We start from the raw sequence: 16,449 nt of genomic DNA, 5'->3' as shown, positions 1-16,449 counted from the left end.
TGAATTTTGCAGCAATACGAGGAGTGTGCGTGTGCCCAGCTTACATTGACCTTAGAGCTCCCCAATCCTCTCATTAGAAGAGGCAGATCTCTGAATGTCTCATAAAAAAGTTATAACTAAACACCTGTATATGCTAAATCTCTACATCTAACAACGTAACTATAATATAAGCAAGGCTTGGGCAGTAGTAGCAGTAATTAAGTAGGTAACTGTGAAGTAACAGAAGACAGGGACAAAATCTCCCCTTTTTTAATACAGATGACACATAGGACTTGATTCTGAGGTGGACACAAGCGAGGCAGTGTATTACCACAGACGTGTCTTTTGTTGCAGCCTTTATGCTAATGATGCATCAGACTTTCAAACAACTGAGACAGCTACTTGCACACTTGCAGCATCTTAGGAAAAAGGAATTTCATCACTAGGCATATAGAGGGTAATTGAGACCTGACTGCAAATCCGCAAATTGCACCATCCTTATGGCAGAATGTTTCTCAGTTTGGCTTCCTGCATGAGCACCAGTGCATCTTTGCTGCTTTCTGCGGCACGCCCACATTGGTACCCCCATTATCTCCATGATACATCCCTTGAAAAAGGCATGTCCGCTTATGTGCTGCATCTCTGACAGCAGACAATCGGCACCCATGCGACAGATACGCACACACAAAACATAGGTTATTTGAGGGAGAAACCCAATGTATCTAGTCACTCACTGTCTTACTTGTGGATGGTGCTCTTCCTATGTAAGAACATGACAATGGTTTACAGTTTCACATAACTAAGCGGATAACATCACTGTAATCTTACAATCTGTGGCTTTCTCTTTTAAAAATGTAACCAGAACAATGGCATCTCTACACAGGAGCTGCCATCTTCAATTTGACCTTGAGAAATGTAGTCCTTGAAATGCAATACATAATACAACAAGCACAAAGTAACAGTCGATCATACGGCTCTGCTCCTGTGGGCATGAGAGTAGTGTCCTGAGGCTACGTCCAGTCTGTGACTTCATCACACTGTATCCAGAGTCCATGGCTGCATGCTCTGCGGCTTCTTTTCATAGCAGTGTTGGGCGTACACACTTGTCCCTGTGTCAGTACCAAGGGTCTGATCGGTGCTGCTGGTTATACCCCTGAAGTTTTACCTGGTCTCTGATCTGGTTAATAAGAACTTGGGAAAGTAGAATTCCAACCAACTTTTTCAAAAGGAAAGAAAAATAAACAAAAAAAATGCACAAATTAAAAAAGTATTAATTGAAATGTTTAAGGCGGAATGTAATGCAGTGCCGGCTGCCGGCTGGACCGGCTGGACCCGGGTGTCGGGTGACATTACATTGTGCTTAGAGGGGGAAATTTACTAAGATGTGAGTTGTATTTCACATGGGATGTTGCTATGGGCAACCAATCAGATATTATCTACTACCTTATAGAAGGTGCTAAAAAAAAATTAGAAGTAGTTTCTGATAGGTTGTCCATGGCAACATTTCATGTGAAATACAACTCAAATCTTAGTAAATTTCCCCCATAGTGTCTATAAACTGAACATCAATCATGCAAAAACAAAAATCTCTTATTTAGGAATATATATAGACATATAGACAATGTGTACCCAGCGCAAAGTCCTTAATGTGTGTGATGTAAAGTCCACTGGAGTTCAGAGATGTGTGGAGCCTCTTTCAAATGATCATCCACTTAAACGTACACGCCCAACATGTTTCGTCACAATGTCGGACTTTGTCAGGGGGTGATGAAGTCCGACACCTGATGAAACATGTTGGGGGTTGCCTGTTCTTCCTGACGTGGTGGTGCCCTCCGGAGTATCCAGCGTCCCAACTACAGCGGGGAGAGCATCTTGACTTGCATGCTGTCTGACGATTGGTATCTGTTCCCCTTATCCATCGGCTGTGTTAACCCTCCTGTTATGCTGTGATTATGGGCCTTATTCTAGGTCACTCTTTCTGACAAAATCCTTCTTAGATGGACAAAACCATGTACACTGCAGGTGGGGCAGATGTAACTTGTGTAGAGAGAATTAAAATTGTGGTGGGGTTTTACTTCAAAGTGAGATCTATATCGCAGTGTAAGAATAAATCAGCCAGTATTTACCCTGCACAGAGACAAAATATCTCACCCAAATCTAATTCTCTCTGCACATTTTACATCTTCCCCCCTGCAGTGCACATGGTTTTGTCCATCTAAGAAGGATTTTGTCAGAAAGAGTGAACTAGAATAAGGGCCTATGTTCTACAGGCTGGCAAGCAGATTCATTCTTATTTCAATGTATGTGAGCATTTATTTCTAGTAAATTATTTTATGATACATTGCTCATCTGTGTTTTCTTTCTGCTTCTTTTTTACACTGTATATAAAACATGTTACTACATCCACCATTTAAAATCAACCGCAAGTGAAGCAATTCTAAATATGTTAGGGTAACATTATTACTGGCAGAAGTATAATCTGGTACAAAGACACTTAAAATTGGCAATATTTATAATAATTCATACTGTAGGCCAGTGGTTCCCAACCTTTTTTCTCTCCTGTACCCCATTGATTAGGCTTTTCATTGAGGAGTACCCCTACTCTCAATTTAAAATATAGACAGTACTTATGAGTGGAGTGGAAGTGAGCGGTATGCATATCCTTATGCATGTCCTTATATTAAGGAGTAGCAGACAGGAAACGTGCCCTTCCGTGTCTGTCACTTACACCTGTAGGATTAATGCAGCTGTTTCTTCCACCAGTATCAGTGCAGGGCTGATCGCTGATGTCTGAGGGCAGCATGGGTAGCTCCCATTGGATTGCTGGTCAGGCAAAAGCACAATGAGACGCTGATGACGCTGAAGACAGAACCATAAGTGACACAACATGGTTCTTCTCCATAGCAATGGTTCTTCTTCTTCTGCCATCAAAAGACTTTTTCATCTTCTGCCATTACCAATATTATTTTCAAGTACCCCCAATTGGTCTGCAGAGTACCCCCAGGGGTACTAGTACCCCAGGTTGGGAACCACTGCTGTAGGCTATCACAATAGAGTCAATCACCTGCAATTAGACACATGATGTAAGTGATACTATCAATTAAAATGTATTGTGAATTGAAACATTTATTGTAAGTATAATCCCAATATTCCAAAAAGACACTAAACACAAGCTTGTGTGACTCTAGAGTTACCTGTGGTATTGCCAGTCCCAGTGCGACTCCTCCCAGTAAGAAAAGGTTACTATGCAGCCAGTTAACCAGCTTGTCGATGCAGCCATTGGTGTGTATATACTCTCCTGCCTCTAAGTAGTCTAGAGTCTGTATCCGGTAGCCACACATGGTATTTATGACTGCCTGTAAAAAGAACAGGGTTGGATCTTCATAGTATAAAGTTAGTAATGCTTTCTGCAGGGAATACTGTGACAAATACAGGCAGAATACTGTTAACTAAACCGTGTTCAGCATTTCACGATACTAATTTTTACTAATTAGTAAGTGAAACAATTATCAAATTATTTTATTGGTATTTACATCACTGAGCACTATTTGGCAGAAGACCAATTAGCTTCTGGGCATTGATTCATGCCGACTCCTCAAGATGCTATATAGAGCACGCAGAACCCTGTTGATCTTAAAGCCATACAGAGGTGATAAACCTTTAATAACCTGTGCATACTTCAATGCTGGTACCATCTGGACCTGAGAAGCAAGCTGAAAATCCCTTTTGTGTGGTGTGTTGCACCGGAAAGAGAATGTTCTGCTAATACCAATGGCCGTTCTGTTGACATTGGTCATCAAAAAAGATGAAATATTTTGAGGCATTCTCTTTGTGTAGCCAATAGAAACAATGTACGAGGAATACTTTGGGAAGTTAGGTGTGTTTTTAGATTTGCCAGAAAGAAATCTCCAGGTCTGTATGATTCCACTGTGAGATTATTGTAGGATGTACACAGCACAGATGGTGTACTGGTTAGCATTACTGCCTCACAGCGCTGAAGTCATGGGTTCAATTCCTACCATGGCTCTAACTGTGCGGAGTTTGTATATTCTCCCCGTGATTGCGTGGGTTTCCTCCAGGTACTCCGGTTTCCTCCCACGATCCAAATATATACTGGTAGGTTAATTGGCTCCCAACAAAATTAACCCTAGAATGTCTGTGTGCGTGTATATGTGGTACTGAATATAGACTGTAAGCTCCACTGGGGCAGGGAATGTTGTGAATGTTCAAATATTCTCTGTAAAGCGCTGCGGAATATGTGTGCGCCATATAAGAAACTTAATAAATAAATACAATGTAGTGGAACCCTAGTCTATATTGCATGTATCCGATGTCTTATATGAAGGAGTTTCTGACCTTATTTACAGATGCGTATTCCTACAGCCTTGCTGTCGTGTTGACGTTAAACAGCCCTGTGAATCTGTAGCAGAGTGTCTTTTCATGTGCATCTTATTTGCATTCCGATGTGAATTGGTCAAATACCGATACGCAGCATGGCTATTTTCTGTGTAGGACTTGGCTAGATCTTGCCAGGTTTCTGAGGGAGTGTGGACCCCCCCCTCTAGGGTACCCCTAGCCTGACATTAAGCCCTCCATGACAATTGGTGACAGGCTGATACCATTAAAGTGTAAAATAAAAAAAGGTAGGTATTGACTTTTGTGGTTGAACTACAAGCCCCAGCAAGCCTCCCCTGCTGAGACTTGCTGATTATACACACACACACACCATACATACATACTCACCTGTCTTGATCAGTAGATCAGGTACATGTTAAAAAATGATACTTACCACCTCTCCTGTCCATGTAGGAATCCACGGGGTTAAAAGTCAAACCGCAAAATCCTGAAACCAAAATAGACCGAGGAGCTGCTTGTTTACACAAGCAGCTACTCCCAAGAATGAGAGAAATACCAGGGGAGCACCGCAACTCATAGGCTGACCGCAAAGTGAATTGGGGTCACCTTTTTGATTGGTGGGAACCGTCCATAGACATAGACATCCATGTTAAATTCTAAACATGAGCGACTATGAAGGAGCGCACAGCCTATGAGGTGCAGTGCACCCCTGGAGCTCATATCTCATAGGCTGAGGGAAGTCCCAGTGACTGACATCACTGGGATTTCCCTCATTCTTGGAGAGAGCTGCTTTTGCCTTAGTCTGTTTGGTTCCAGGTTTTTGCGGCTTGTAGTTTTTTAACCCCATGGATGCCTACATGGACAGAAGAGGAGCTACAGCGGAGGGGGTAAGTATAATTTTTTCACAGGTATCCATGGGATTCTACTGGACAAGTGGACCAAACCAACAGGATCAAGACAGGCGAGTATGTATGTATATATAATAAAATTATACTTTGTGTCTGTGTTTTATTTGGGTACTGGAACTGTGGTGGGACTACAATTCCCAGCAGGCCTATTAATGCTCTGCATGCTGGGACTTCTGGTTCACCAAGTCACCAATCCTGTGATAACATAATAATAAAAAAAAATAATCTTACTGAATAATCATTTATGATCATTTTACTGATTAATGGTGTATTATTTAATGAGTCATTGATTGGGTAATGACTTTCTAAAAATGTATTCGCCATCTTCTCCATTTTGAATACTCTGACAGCTATACAGCATTTTAACCACCTACCTGGTCTTCAATGTGCAGGCAGCAGGAGTAGGGCACCGAACAACGCTCTCTACTTTGGTTTTCTGAGGAACAGTTGAAGTATATGTTCTGGGACCAGTCCTTATAGGAGATGCCCCCACAACAATTAAACTGGTAAAAGAGAAATAAACAGCAAAGCACAACAATTTATGGTGAGATATATGCATATGAGGTATAGAGTATAGTGATTTTCATTATACAATCTTGACTAAATAAATATTTTACAGGGAGTGAGTGTCTTGGACCCAGGATATCATTTAATGTTAATTATTATACCAGATGCCTGTTTTAGTATTATCTACTGTTCATCTAGTTGTCTACCTGAGCTGGTACCGGCATGTTCAGCCATTTAAAATAAATTACCATTGTGGATTGAACCTATTGTTTTAATTCTATATACATTCATTAACCCCTTCCCTGGTACTCCCGATAATTTTCTGCCGTTTGCTCCAGTGCGCAGACTGGCAAACCCGGAAAATTTTCGGGAGTGCCACTGCCTGCGCTCCCTATTGCCGGGCAGCGTCGTTGAGCTGAGCGCTGACAGTGCCGCACTCAGCTTCGGTGGCTGCCTGCCTCCTGCTGCCCGGCCCTGCCTCCCTCCCCCTGCTGTGTGCAGCGTGAACTTGGAACATCACGCTGCACATAGCCAGGCTGTCGAGGGCAGGCCGGGCAGTGGCTATTTACAAAGATCTGTGCCGCCGTCTGGACCCAGGGACACAGTTGTGTGTTTTTTTAGGGAGCGCTCCCCAGAAAAAACCTCGCCCAGTGGGGAGCGTTCCCTAAAAAACAAAAACAAAAAAAAACACACCACTGAAGGGGTTAAATATACTACACTATATATTTCACTTCCTTTTACATGGGACAACATTCACGAGCATTACTTCTTGAAGACTAGAGAGGAACCTGCACCGATATTTACTGGGAGAAGAATACAATTACTTTCCAAGACCCTAACTCAGGGATGTATTACAGACATTCCTCACTTGGGGCGGGATGTATTAAAATACATCGCCGCCCTTCGCGCCCCCCCCCCGCCGCGATGCCGCCGCATATGTACTAACATATGCGGCTGGCATCGCGATGCGGTGACGGAGGCCCCCCGCGATACCTGTACTGTGGTCTGCGGGGGGTCTCCGTCACCTTCCTGCCGGCTTCTGCAGCTTTCACGCCGGGGACAGCTAAGCAAGCTGTCCCCGGCGCTTCCTCCTCCCCCTGCAGCCGGAAGGACGTCCGGCTGCGTTGCTAGGGGGAGGAAGGGCTTACCTTCCGGGGTCCAGGAGGACCTGCAAGAAGGTAAGCCCAAGGGAGGGGGGAAAGGGGGGGTCGGCGAGGCGGCGGGGTTGCGGCGACGCGGCGGGCGGCGAAAAGAAGCCCATAGGCTTCTATAGGGTATCGCCACCCAAAGGTGGCGATACCCTGCCCTGCGGTGACGTGGCGAACGGGTTTTAGTACATAGGAAAATGCGGTAAAACGGGGGTTTTACCGCATTTTCCCTTTAGTACATCTTGCCCTTAACAACCTACCTGGTTACCAACCACTCAGACTTACAACCTGGCCTTCTTTTATCAACTGCACAGTGACTGCTCAGACTTACAACTCCGCCCTTGCGTCCTGCCTACCCATTCATACTTGTGAACGGCCCAGACTGTTTAGTGCATAAGTTTTGCAGCGTCTCTCCGACATGTCAGAGAATAAGAGGATAGGAGGAGTATGACTTTTCTTTATTAAGAAGAGTACTGTACTTGTATTATGTATTTGTACTTGTATACAAGTGTACTTGTATACATGTTCGTTTAACAACCGAGTCGTAAGAACCGTCGTTAAGTGAGGAATGTCTATTGCTTTTGATATAGAATTTTTGATAAGGTCTATACGGATATAAAATTGTAGTACAGGTTACTGTGGATTTGTGGAGGCGCTATACTGTTAAATGGCAGACTGTTTGATTACACCTGCCTGTCCCTCCACAGCTCTCTGCTACTAATGCAGCTGATGTAAGACACAATTTTAGAAATTTATTTTAAGGTCTTTTTGACAAATGAATTGCCTTCAGTTCCCAAAGTCCCCTATCACCTCACTGCTGTCATTACATGGATTAAGCCTTTGAATTGTACATTCTGGATTCTTCTTTGGCATTCATGATCTGAGGGGCTGGGGGGAAAGTGGTTTGTTCTAAATTTGAACACTGTAATATGCTATATGTATTATTGCTAACATATAGCAGCTCTGTTTCAACTGTTGAGGTATAACTTATCATTGCTTTTCACATACACTACCATTCAAAAGTTATGGGTCCCCAAACAATTAAGTGTTTTACATGAAAACCAACATTTATTTATCAAATGAGTTGCAAAAGGAATAGAACATATAGTCAAGATATTGGCAAGGTTAGAAATCATGGGGCAGATGTATTAAGCCTGGAGAAGAGATAAACTCGAGATAAAGTGAAAGGAGATAAAACACCAGTTGGGAATTTTGTCCTTTATACTTTGCTTTCATCAAAGAATGCTCCTTTTGCAGCAATTACGGCATTGCAGACCTTTGGCTTTCTAGTTGTTAATTTGTTGAGGTAATCTGAAGAAATTTCACACCACGCTTCCTGAATCCCCTCCCACAAGTTGGATTGGTTTGATGGGCACTTCTTTTGTACCATACGGTCCTGCTGCTCCCACAACAGCTCAATGGGGTTGAGATATGGTGACTGCGCTGGCAACTCTATTACAGACAGAATACCAGCTGCCTGCTTCTTCCCTAAATAGTTATTGCATGGAGGTGTGCTTTAGGTCATTGACCTGTTGGAGGAGGAAATTGGCTCCAATCAAGGACTGTCCACAGGATATGGCATGGCATTGCAAAATGAAGGGATAGCCTTCCTTAATCCAAATCCCTTTCACCTTGTACAAATCTCCCACTTTACCAAAGCAGCCCCAGACCATCACATTACCTCCACCATGCTTGACAGATGGTGTCAGGCACACTTTCAGCATCTTTCACTTGTTCTGTATCTCACAAATGTTTTTCTGTGTGATACAAACACCTCAAACTTCAAATCGCCTGTCCAGAACTGGTTTTTCCAATCTTCCTCTGTCCAATGTTTGTGTTCTTTTGCCCATATTAATCTTTTTCTTTTAGTCTCAGATATTCTCTAATGTACTTATCTTCTTGCTCAGTTGTGCTCCGGGGCCTTCAACTTCTTTCTACTCTGGTTAGTAGCCCTGTTTGTGCCATTCTTTGAAGGGAGTAGTACATACAGTTGTAGGAAATGTTCAGTTTCTTGGCAATTTTTGGCATGGAATAGTTTTAATTTCAAAGAACAAGAATAGACTGTCGAGTTTCACATGAAAGTTCTTTTTCTGGCTGTTTTGTGAGTATAATTGAACCCAAACTGTTGAACGATATTGTACCACGATCAGAGGTAATAAGCTAGCCTGCAGTTATCCAATTATCCCCAAAAAGCTGCCCATGCCACGGCTTATCAGGGATATTGTATCGCCTGCTTCAGGCAGGTGAAGCAAGATCCCAGGAAAACATCCCCGTTATTGCCCGTTTTCTTGTGTGTTTTTGTGAGAACTAATGCCGTGAGATATGCCGTGAGATGCGAGTCCCGATGCGATCAGATCGCATTGGGACTCGCATCTCACGGTATGCCAGAGGGGCACAATTTACACTATATATTGCAGATCGTCACTATATAGTCTTGCCTGCCCTCTCTATCTGGCTGCAGATATGCGCTCACACGGGAGCACGCATCGGCAGCGCATCGGGCTCGCAAGCCCTAAAAACACATGGCATTTACATGCGATTTGGCTACCGATGTTCCCTATATCGGGAATATCCGAAGCCAAATCTTACCATGTGTACACACTATTAGAGTAACTATTATAAACCTGCTCATGGGCAACAACTGACCAACCAAATCACGCAACAAACTAACTGGCCATCACCTGACGTCATTCAATGAAGCAACTGTTTGTGTTGCCATACTGAATGACAATCCTGACCCTGTTCTGTAAGTGTTATTCAAGATGTGTAGAAAGAAACTAATATAATAACTTATCTGATACTATTGTTTTTGTTCTTTCAAACATAAACTTCTCTACAACAACTGCACCATCTCTTACTAAACTCACCTCTCTTTGCCCAAAATCTATGAGATTCTGTAGGTCAAGATCATCCCTGTAGTGTAGAATAGCATTAGTGATCACTTCGCTGACCTTGCCACGAGCCTGTAAGAGAACATACTCATATTTTACCCATCATACAGTGACGGTGTAGCCAATAACTTTATAATCTGATTTCATGTTTAATCATATCATCTGACTCATTACAGATTCTAATAAATATAATACATGCAATAAGAAGCTTTTTTTTGTATTGCTTAAGGAGGAACTAGAATCCTTTTTAATACTCTAGATTTACTTATGAAATGGTTGAATTACTACCTGGAAGCATGAAAGAATTGTATATTATACTTTGCAACACGTCTCTTCTTTCTTCGTTGCTCACCTAATTCCAGAGAAAGTGGCACAGCTGATGGTATTACTCTGACCAATATGTACAAAGTATATAAAGTGGTCAGGCTCAGAGCCTAACATTTTACAGCGGAGCTCCTTCTAACTAAACCATAAGTAAAGCTGCAGTAAGAAGTATTTAGGACAAAAAAAATATAAATAAATGTGACTAAGCAGTAAAATCAAGTAATACTATTCAGGGATGTCAATTATAGCCTACAAGGAGGGATGTACACTCCCACTGAGCTAAGCTACAGAGTTATATGTAGACAAACAAACCTAGGACTGGTGGAGCTGCAGTCCCAGACTCTCCCATTTATGCTGCTTTCCCACTGCAGACCCGTTTTAGTTTACAGGTAATCTTAAATGGTATTTAGCATTCCCACTGCAGCAGATTACAGTTTCAAATGCCATTTAAGTACCATTCCCATTGCAGGTAAAACGTTTTAGCTCTTCAAAGATCTATAGATATAGATATAGAGATAGAGATAGAGATAGAGATAGAGATAGAGATAGAGATAGAGATAGAGATAGAGATAGAGATAGAGATAGATCTATCAACAAGGATAGACAGGCAGCTTGGAGGGGGTAGAGGGGGGAAGCTGTCCCCGGGTGCTGTGGGGGTAGAGGGGGGAAGCTGTCCCCATGTGCTGCGGGAGGAGGGGGGTCCCTGCTGCTGCTGAGGGGAGAGCGGGTACCTGTCAGCCTGACACGGCGCTGCCGCTGCTGTATCTCCCCCCCCGGCGGCCGGTCCTTGCGGCGTATGTACAGTCAGTGTCGGCGGTCCCTCTGGCGCAGGGGAAATAAGTACTATTTCCCCTGCGCCAGGGGGACCGCCGACACTGACTGTACATACGCCGCAAGGACCGGCCGCCGGGGGGGGAGATACAGCAGCGGCAGCGGCCGCCGGGGGGGGGGGGGAGATACAGCAGCGGCAGCGGCCGCCGGGGGGGGGAGATACAGCAGCGGCAGCGGCCGCCGGGGGGGGGAGATACAGCAGCGGCAGCGGCCGCCGGGGGGGAGATACAGCAGCGGCAGCGCTGTGTCAGGCTGACAGGTACCCCCTCTCCCCTCAGCAGCAGCAGGGACCCCCCTCCTCCCGCAGCACCTGGGCACATCTTGCCCAGCGCTGCACGCTGTGGACCCGCTGCGGGTGCCTGCACCCGCAGCGGGACCATGTACACCGCCATTTACACGGGACCCGTGTAAAAGGTGTAAAAGGGGTATAACAGGACGGGGGCGAGGGGGAGGGGGGGGCAGCGGGGCGTACCGCCGGGCTGAAAGTGGTTAATCTTTCAGCCCGGCAGCGTACACACACGGAGATGATTGCTGAAAAAAATCAGCAATCATCTCTACCGTTTAAAGATGCATTCCCATTGCATCTTAAACGGTAGATTACCGTGCAAAACCCTGCTCTGAAAACGGGTTGAAATACCGTTTAACTTTAAACGGTATTTCAACTCTGGCGCTTTCCCACTGCAGCCTTAAACGGTATTTTGCCCTCAAAAATCGGCAAAATACCGTTTTAAGGCTGCAGTGGGAAAGGGGCATAAAATAGTCCCACAGGAGACTGACAGCGCTGACAGGAAATAAATAATCCCATTTTCCTGTCACAGGCTGCAGCTTGCAAACAGTGGAACTGTTCTTATAGGCTCTGCCGGTTCCAAGGATGCTCAATGCATCCTTGGGATCGGGGATGCCACTGAAGATAGATCCGGCGGTCGCTGTGGATGCCAAGGTACGCCGTGAATTTTGGGGAACCACCAGTGTACCAGGTAAGTATGTAACTTAAATATTCGGAAATCTGGAATAAAATGGTCTGTGATGTCAGCGCTGGTCTAGATCAGCCTATCTGTGATGCAGAGTTGTGGAAAGGTCAGGCTAACTCACATTTGCACAGAATGGGAAAAATTATTAGATGGTGAGTGAGTTGCGTATGGATGTGTGACTAGATAAATGATTGCAAAATTTTCGCAATTCACTCGTAGATTTCCACGGAGCGGGTTTTTCTCTGTCGGTGCGGTGGCTAACCACTGGCAGACATCTGCAAATTTGCAGATGAGTGATCAGGTCTGAATCTGGCATTTGGTCCCTTGCAGTTTACATGCACAGTCCTGCCTAACTCACCCTGGAGGATTCTGTAAAGAATGTAACCTTCATATATTATTCTCTGTGTTTGAAGAGAGATTTGTAAAGTGATGTAGAACAGAAGAACTCACATTACAGAGAGTACACACAAAGGTGTATAGCAATGCTAGGGAGCTTGCTGCCCCAACTGATCAGATTATAGTGACAGGTACTTGTGTATTATCACGGCGCCCATCGCATCGCATAACACTAGCCCCGCGAGGGGATGCGGATTACAGGTAAACGCGTCCGCTCGCCACGCTTCGGGCTCGGTGGCTCGCTGCGTTCGCCACACTTTATAATATCAACTCCACGCTGACGTGGATAGTGGGGGTATGAAAAGGTCGGAGGACGCGTACCTCCGCCCCTCGCGGGCTCGTTGCGCTCACCACGCTTCGGGTTGGCGTTCATAGTGGGGTGGCGTTAACAATGGGGGGGCATTTCACATACTCATGACCCATGAGGGTGGGTATACAGTTAAAAATCGGGTCTGGTGGGGCATTTAACATGGTAATAAGGCATCTGGGTGCCTGTACAATTACAAATCGGGTGAAATCGCATCGCATGCGATGCGATTTTTCATTGTACAATGCCCTGCGATGGAAATCGTGGGCGCCGTGATAATACACAAGTACCTAGTGCCATACAAGGCATCATTCGTGTTTTAGCCTTTGGTGCAACTTTTCTGGCCATTCTAAATAGACTACTTTGGCATCTTGGTTTGGCACATCAACATTCTGTTTCCATTATAATACTGTATACATGTCATTTCATGAGACAATCAAGCGTCTCACTACGTTATCAACCTCTTCTGACAGGCTTCCAGTGGAAATAAAAACATTGATGGTGATTAAGGTTGTGACTAGTTCCCCTTCGCTGTAAGAACCTGGGGAGGAGAGGGGGCAGGGAGAGGAGGAGCAAGATCGGAAAAAGGGACCCAAACGGACCCACGCCACGCTTCGGGTGTGGTGTCTTGCTCCGCCTGCCACCTGATTATTAAAGGCAACCAGTGGTGGCGTGGATAGTAAGGGAACAAGCCCTACGTGCCCGAAGCATGGCGAGCAAAGCATGCCTGTGAGGATCCGTTTGGGTCCCTTGTTCCGACCTTGCTCCTCCTCTCCTCCCCAGGTCCTTACGGTTAAAGGGAAACTAGCTTCAACTGGGTGATTAAGGTTGGCTCGCACACAACTAAGTCGGTCCGGGGACTCATGGTGCGGGTCTGCGCATGCGTATAGGCAAAAATTCACATGCGCACACCTACTAGCATCACACTCGCCGAGGCATTCACACAGAAGGGGGTGGGAAAGGGGCGTATAGTGGGCTGGGACATGGGAAAGTCCAGCATTTCCTGGGCGTACCCGCAAATAGAGTGGACGTCCACCTGAAAAATACTGGGCGTCCCCATGTGAACACAGGCGCGTCAAAGCCTGCTCGGGACAGGCGGCTAATGTCACATGGTTACAGTGCCCACCTTGAATTCGGCCATGTCCGTGGCAAATAATAGACAGTCCAGACTGACTTTTATTTGCGAACAGGTAACAAAAAACATTCGATGGTCGGTGGCCATGGAATGATTTTTCACCCGCATTCAAATGTGTGTAAATGCGCACATACATCCATATGCAAATGCGGGCATTAGCTCAGCAAGGGAGGGGGGGTGGCATATACCCGCTCGCTAAGTGGCAAATGTACGCTGCTTAGTGAGCCAACCGGAATCAGGCACATTTTGTATATAGAAAATCTGTGCAGTACAGTATAAATCAAATACATCACCCTGTCAGAGAAGACGAAGCCCACTATGCCAGCAGTAAGCTGCAGCAGGAAGACCAGAGTCAGGAAGATGGAGAACTGGGGAGACAAATTCATGTTCACAATAAATGACAATATTTCATGGTATTTTAACTATTTGAAACAGAGGTAAATTAAACCAAATCCATGTTCATACATTCTCCTCCAAAGGTAAAATGAAATACATATAAACAAACAGACGTGTCATGAATAAATCTGGAGTAAATTGTATAATAAATATTCTAGCAAATGCATGACAATTAAAAATTTAATATCAATTTGATCTCTAGGTTATGAATCCATAGACTGATCACCCTATCCCAGTGGTTCCAAAGAAAATGTGTAATAACAAAGGGGTTTATTCTAGTTCATTCTTTCTGACAAAATCCTTCTTAGATGGACAAAACCATGTGCACTGCAGGGGGGCAGATGTAACATGTGCAGAGAGAATTATATTTGGGTGAGTTATTTTGTTTCTGTGCAGGGAAAATACTGACTGCTTTATTTTACACTGCAATATAGATCTCACTTTGAAGAAAAACCCCACCCAAATCTAATTCTCTCTGCACAAGTAACATCTGCCCCACCTGCAGTGCACATGGTTTTGTCCATCTAAGAAGGATTTTGTCAGAAAGAATGAACTAGAATAACCCCCAAAGTGACAGTAACAACATTAGCATTACATAGGGTAAATTGAGAACAGGGTGAGGCATTCTATATTAAAAATATACCAAGTAATGTATTCAAATGTACAGTGCTTTATCTTATGTCTATTAACTAGGGAAATCAAGCATGATTCAGATTTGTTTATGTTGCGTTAATTTAAAATTTTTTTAGTATAGACTTTATTACAGCCAATGCTATTAGCTGCAGTTATTTAGCAGGTGAGAATCATCGCTACAGCTGCCACACTTTACGGTGGCTCGAATTGCACAAAATGTGCTCACTGATCCTTACCAGGAGCCGCTGCTGGCATTTAAACACACATTCATAGAAGCGACCCCATAGTAGCTACAACAGCTGTTACTATTCGATCCAAATCAGCATACGCCGATTTCCCAAGAAGGTGCATATTTTGTACCCAAATTCTAGCAAAGGCACCAAAATCAACATGATAAATATAAGTTAAACTAGTGGTTCCCAAATTGTGTGCCGTGGCTCCCTGGGGTGCCTCGGAGCACTTGTAGGGGTGCCTCAGGTTGGTGGTCCAGAACCAATTCAAATTGTTTATGGTCAATGTAATAGGCAAAAATCAGTGCTTGTGGCTTCCAATTATAAAATATGTAGATAAATAGAAGTGAATCATGTTCCTCACCACATAACTGGACAGAAGGATGACATTTAAGCACAACTTATTTAATTCATTTTTTTTTTTTTTTTAATTCTTGGTAAAAAAAAAAAAAAGTTTTTGGCCTAGGGGGTGCCCTGACAAATATTCTGATACTAGGGGGCCATGATTCAAAAAGTTTGGGAACCACTGAGTTAAACATTTCAGCTTCCTTTTATCTTCTATGTATCAGACATGCAGGGAGAGATAACGACACAAAGTATGATGTATAACAATATCAATAGATTACAACACAACTATCACCAACACAAAAGTATTATTTTGTCTTTTTGAAAAGTTACATTTATATCAGGGTTGCCGACTTTAAAAAAATCCTCTCCGGGAGAAGCCCGGAGAGGAATCTTGCATTACGCGTTTTGGGGGCGGGGCTTAACTGTGACGTCATTAAGCCCCGCCCCCATTACAGCAAATAGCAGAAATAACTGATATCCATGGAGGGGGCGGGGCTAAAACGTCACGATTGTGCCGTTTTAGCGCCGCCCCCTCCCCTGAGACCCGCGGATTGCGGCATATAAATGCCGCGATCGGGGGGCTCAGTGGGGGTCCCCCTGATTCCGGGAGGGTTGCCCACCCTTCCGGGGGCCGGGAGGAAGGACCCGATTTTCGGGAGACTCCCGCAAATTCCGGGAGGGTCGGCAACCCTGATTTATATTATCATCATGAAAATCCTATCTACATAACTGACCGTTTGCAAGAGGCAGATGTTTTCCCTTAGAGAGCCAATGCAGCCACAGAATGTAATAAGGAACATCAACACACCAACAGCAATAAGGAATAGCGCAGGATCCACAGCGAGACAGGCCATTGCAGCCTCTATGGATGAGATAATAAAAACATCATTATACAATTAATTGCCACATACCACCATTCATGCAGATATTGGCTCTGGACCTCATTCTGCTTTGGAAGAAAGTACATTTATATATTTATTTGCAGGGTAAATACTGGCTAATGCATGTACCCACCACACCAAAATCTAAATCTCTGCATGTTACATCTGCCTCTCCTACAGTGCAGCATGGTTTTGCTCAGGTGCACAG

At 44.4% G+C, this 16,449-nt stretch overlaps 1 protein-coding gene across 2 annotated transcripts in view; it reads right to left on the bottom strand.

Annotated features, from left to right (window-relative positions):
- Positions 1 to 217: 217 nt before the first annotated feature.
- Positions 218 to 16,449, bottom strand: part of TSPAN33 (tetraspanin 33) — a 61,772-nt gene continuing 45,540 nt past the window's right edge. For both annotated transcript variants that reach the window (XM_083183279.1, XM_083183280.1), the window contains 6 exons: positions 16,095 to 16,222; positions 14,047 to 14,121; positions 9,766 to 9,861; positions 5,618 to 5,746; positions 3,174 to 3,335; positions 218 to 1,195 (listed from right to left, as the gene is read on the bottom strand). In XM_083183279.1, the coding sequence (XP_083039405.1) occupies positions 1,094 to 1,195; positions 3,174 to 3,335; positions 5,618 to 5,746; positions 9,766 to 9,861; positions 14,047 to 14,121; positions 16,095 to 16,222 (692 nt within the window). In that variant the 3' untranslated portion in view covers positions 218 to 1,093. The remainder of the gene's footprint in view (positions 1,196 to 3,173; positions 3,336 to 5,617; positions 5,747 to 9,765; positions 9,862 to 14,046; positions 14,122 to 16,094; positions 16,223 to 16,449) is intronic.

This window comes from Crinia signifera, chromosome 4, assembly GCF_055691185.1.
Source record: "Crinia signifera chromosome 4, ASM5569118v1, whole genome shotgun sequence".
NCBI lineage: Eukaryota > Metazoa > Chordata > Amphibia > Anura > Myobatrachidae > Crinia > Crinia signifera.
This window is presented reverse-complemented; position numbering and strand designations above follow the sequence as displayed.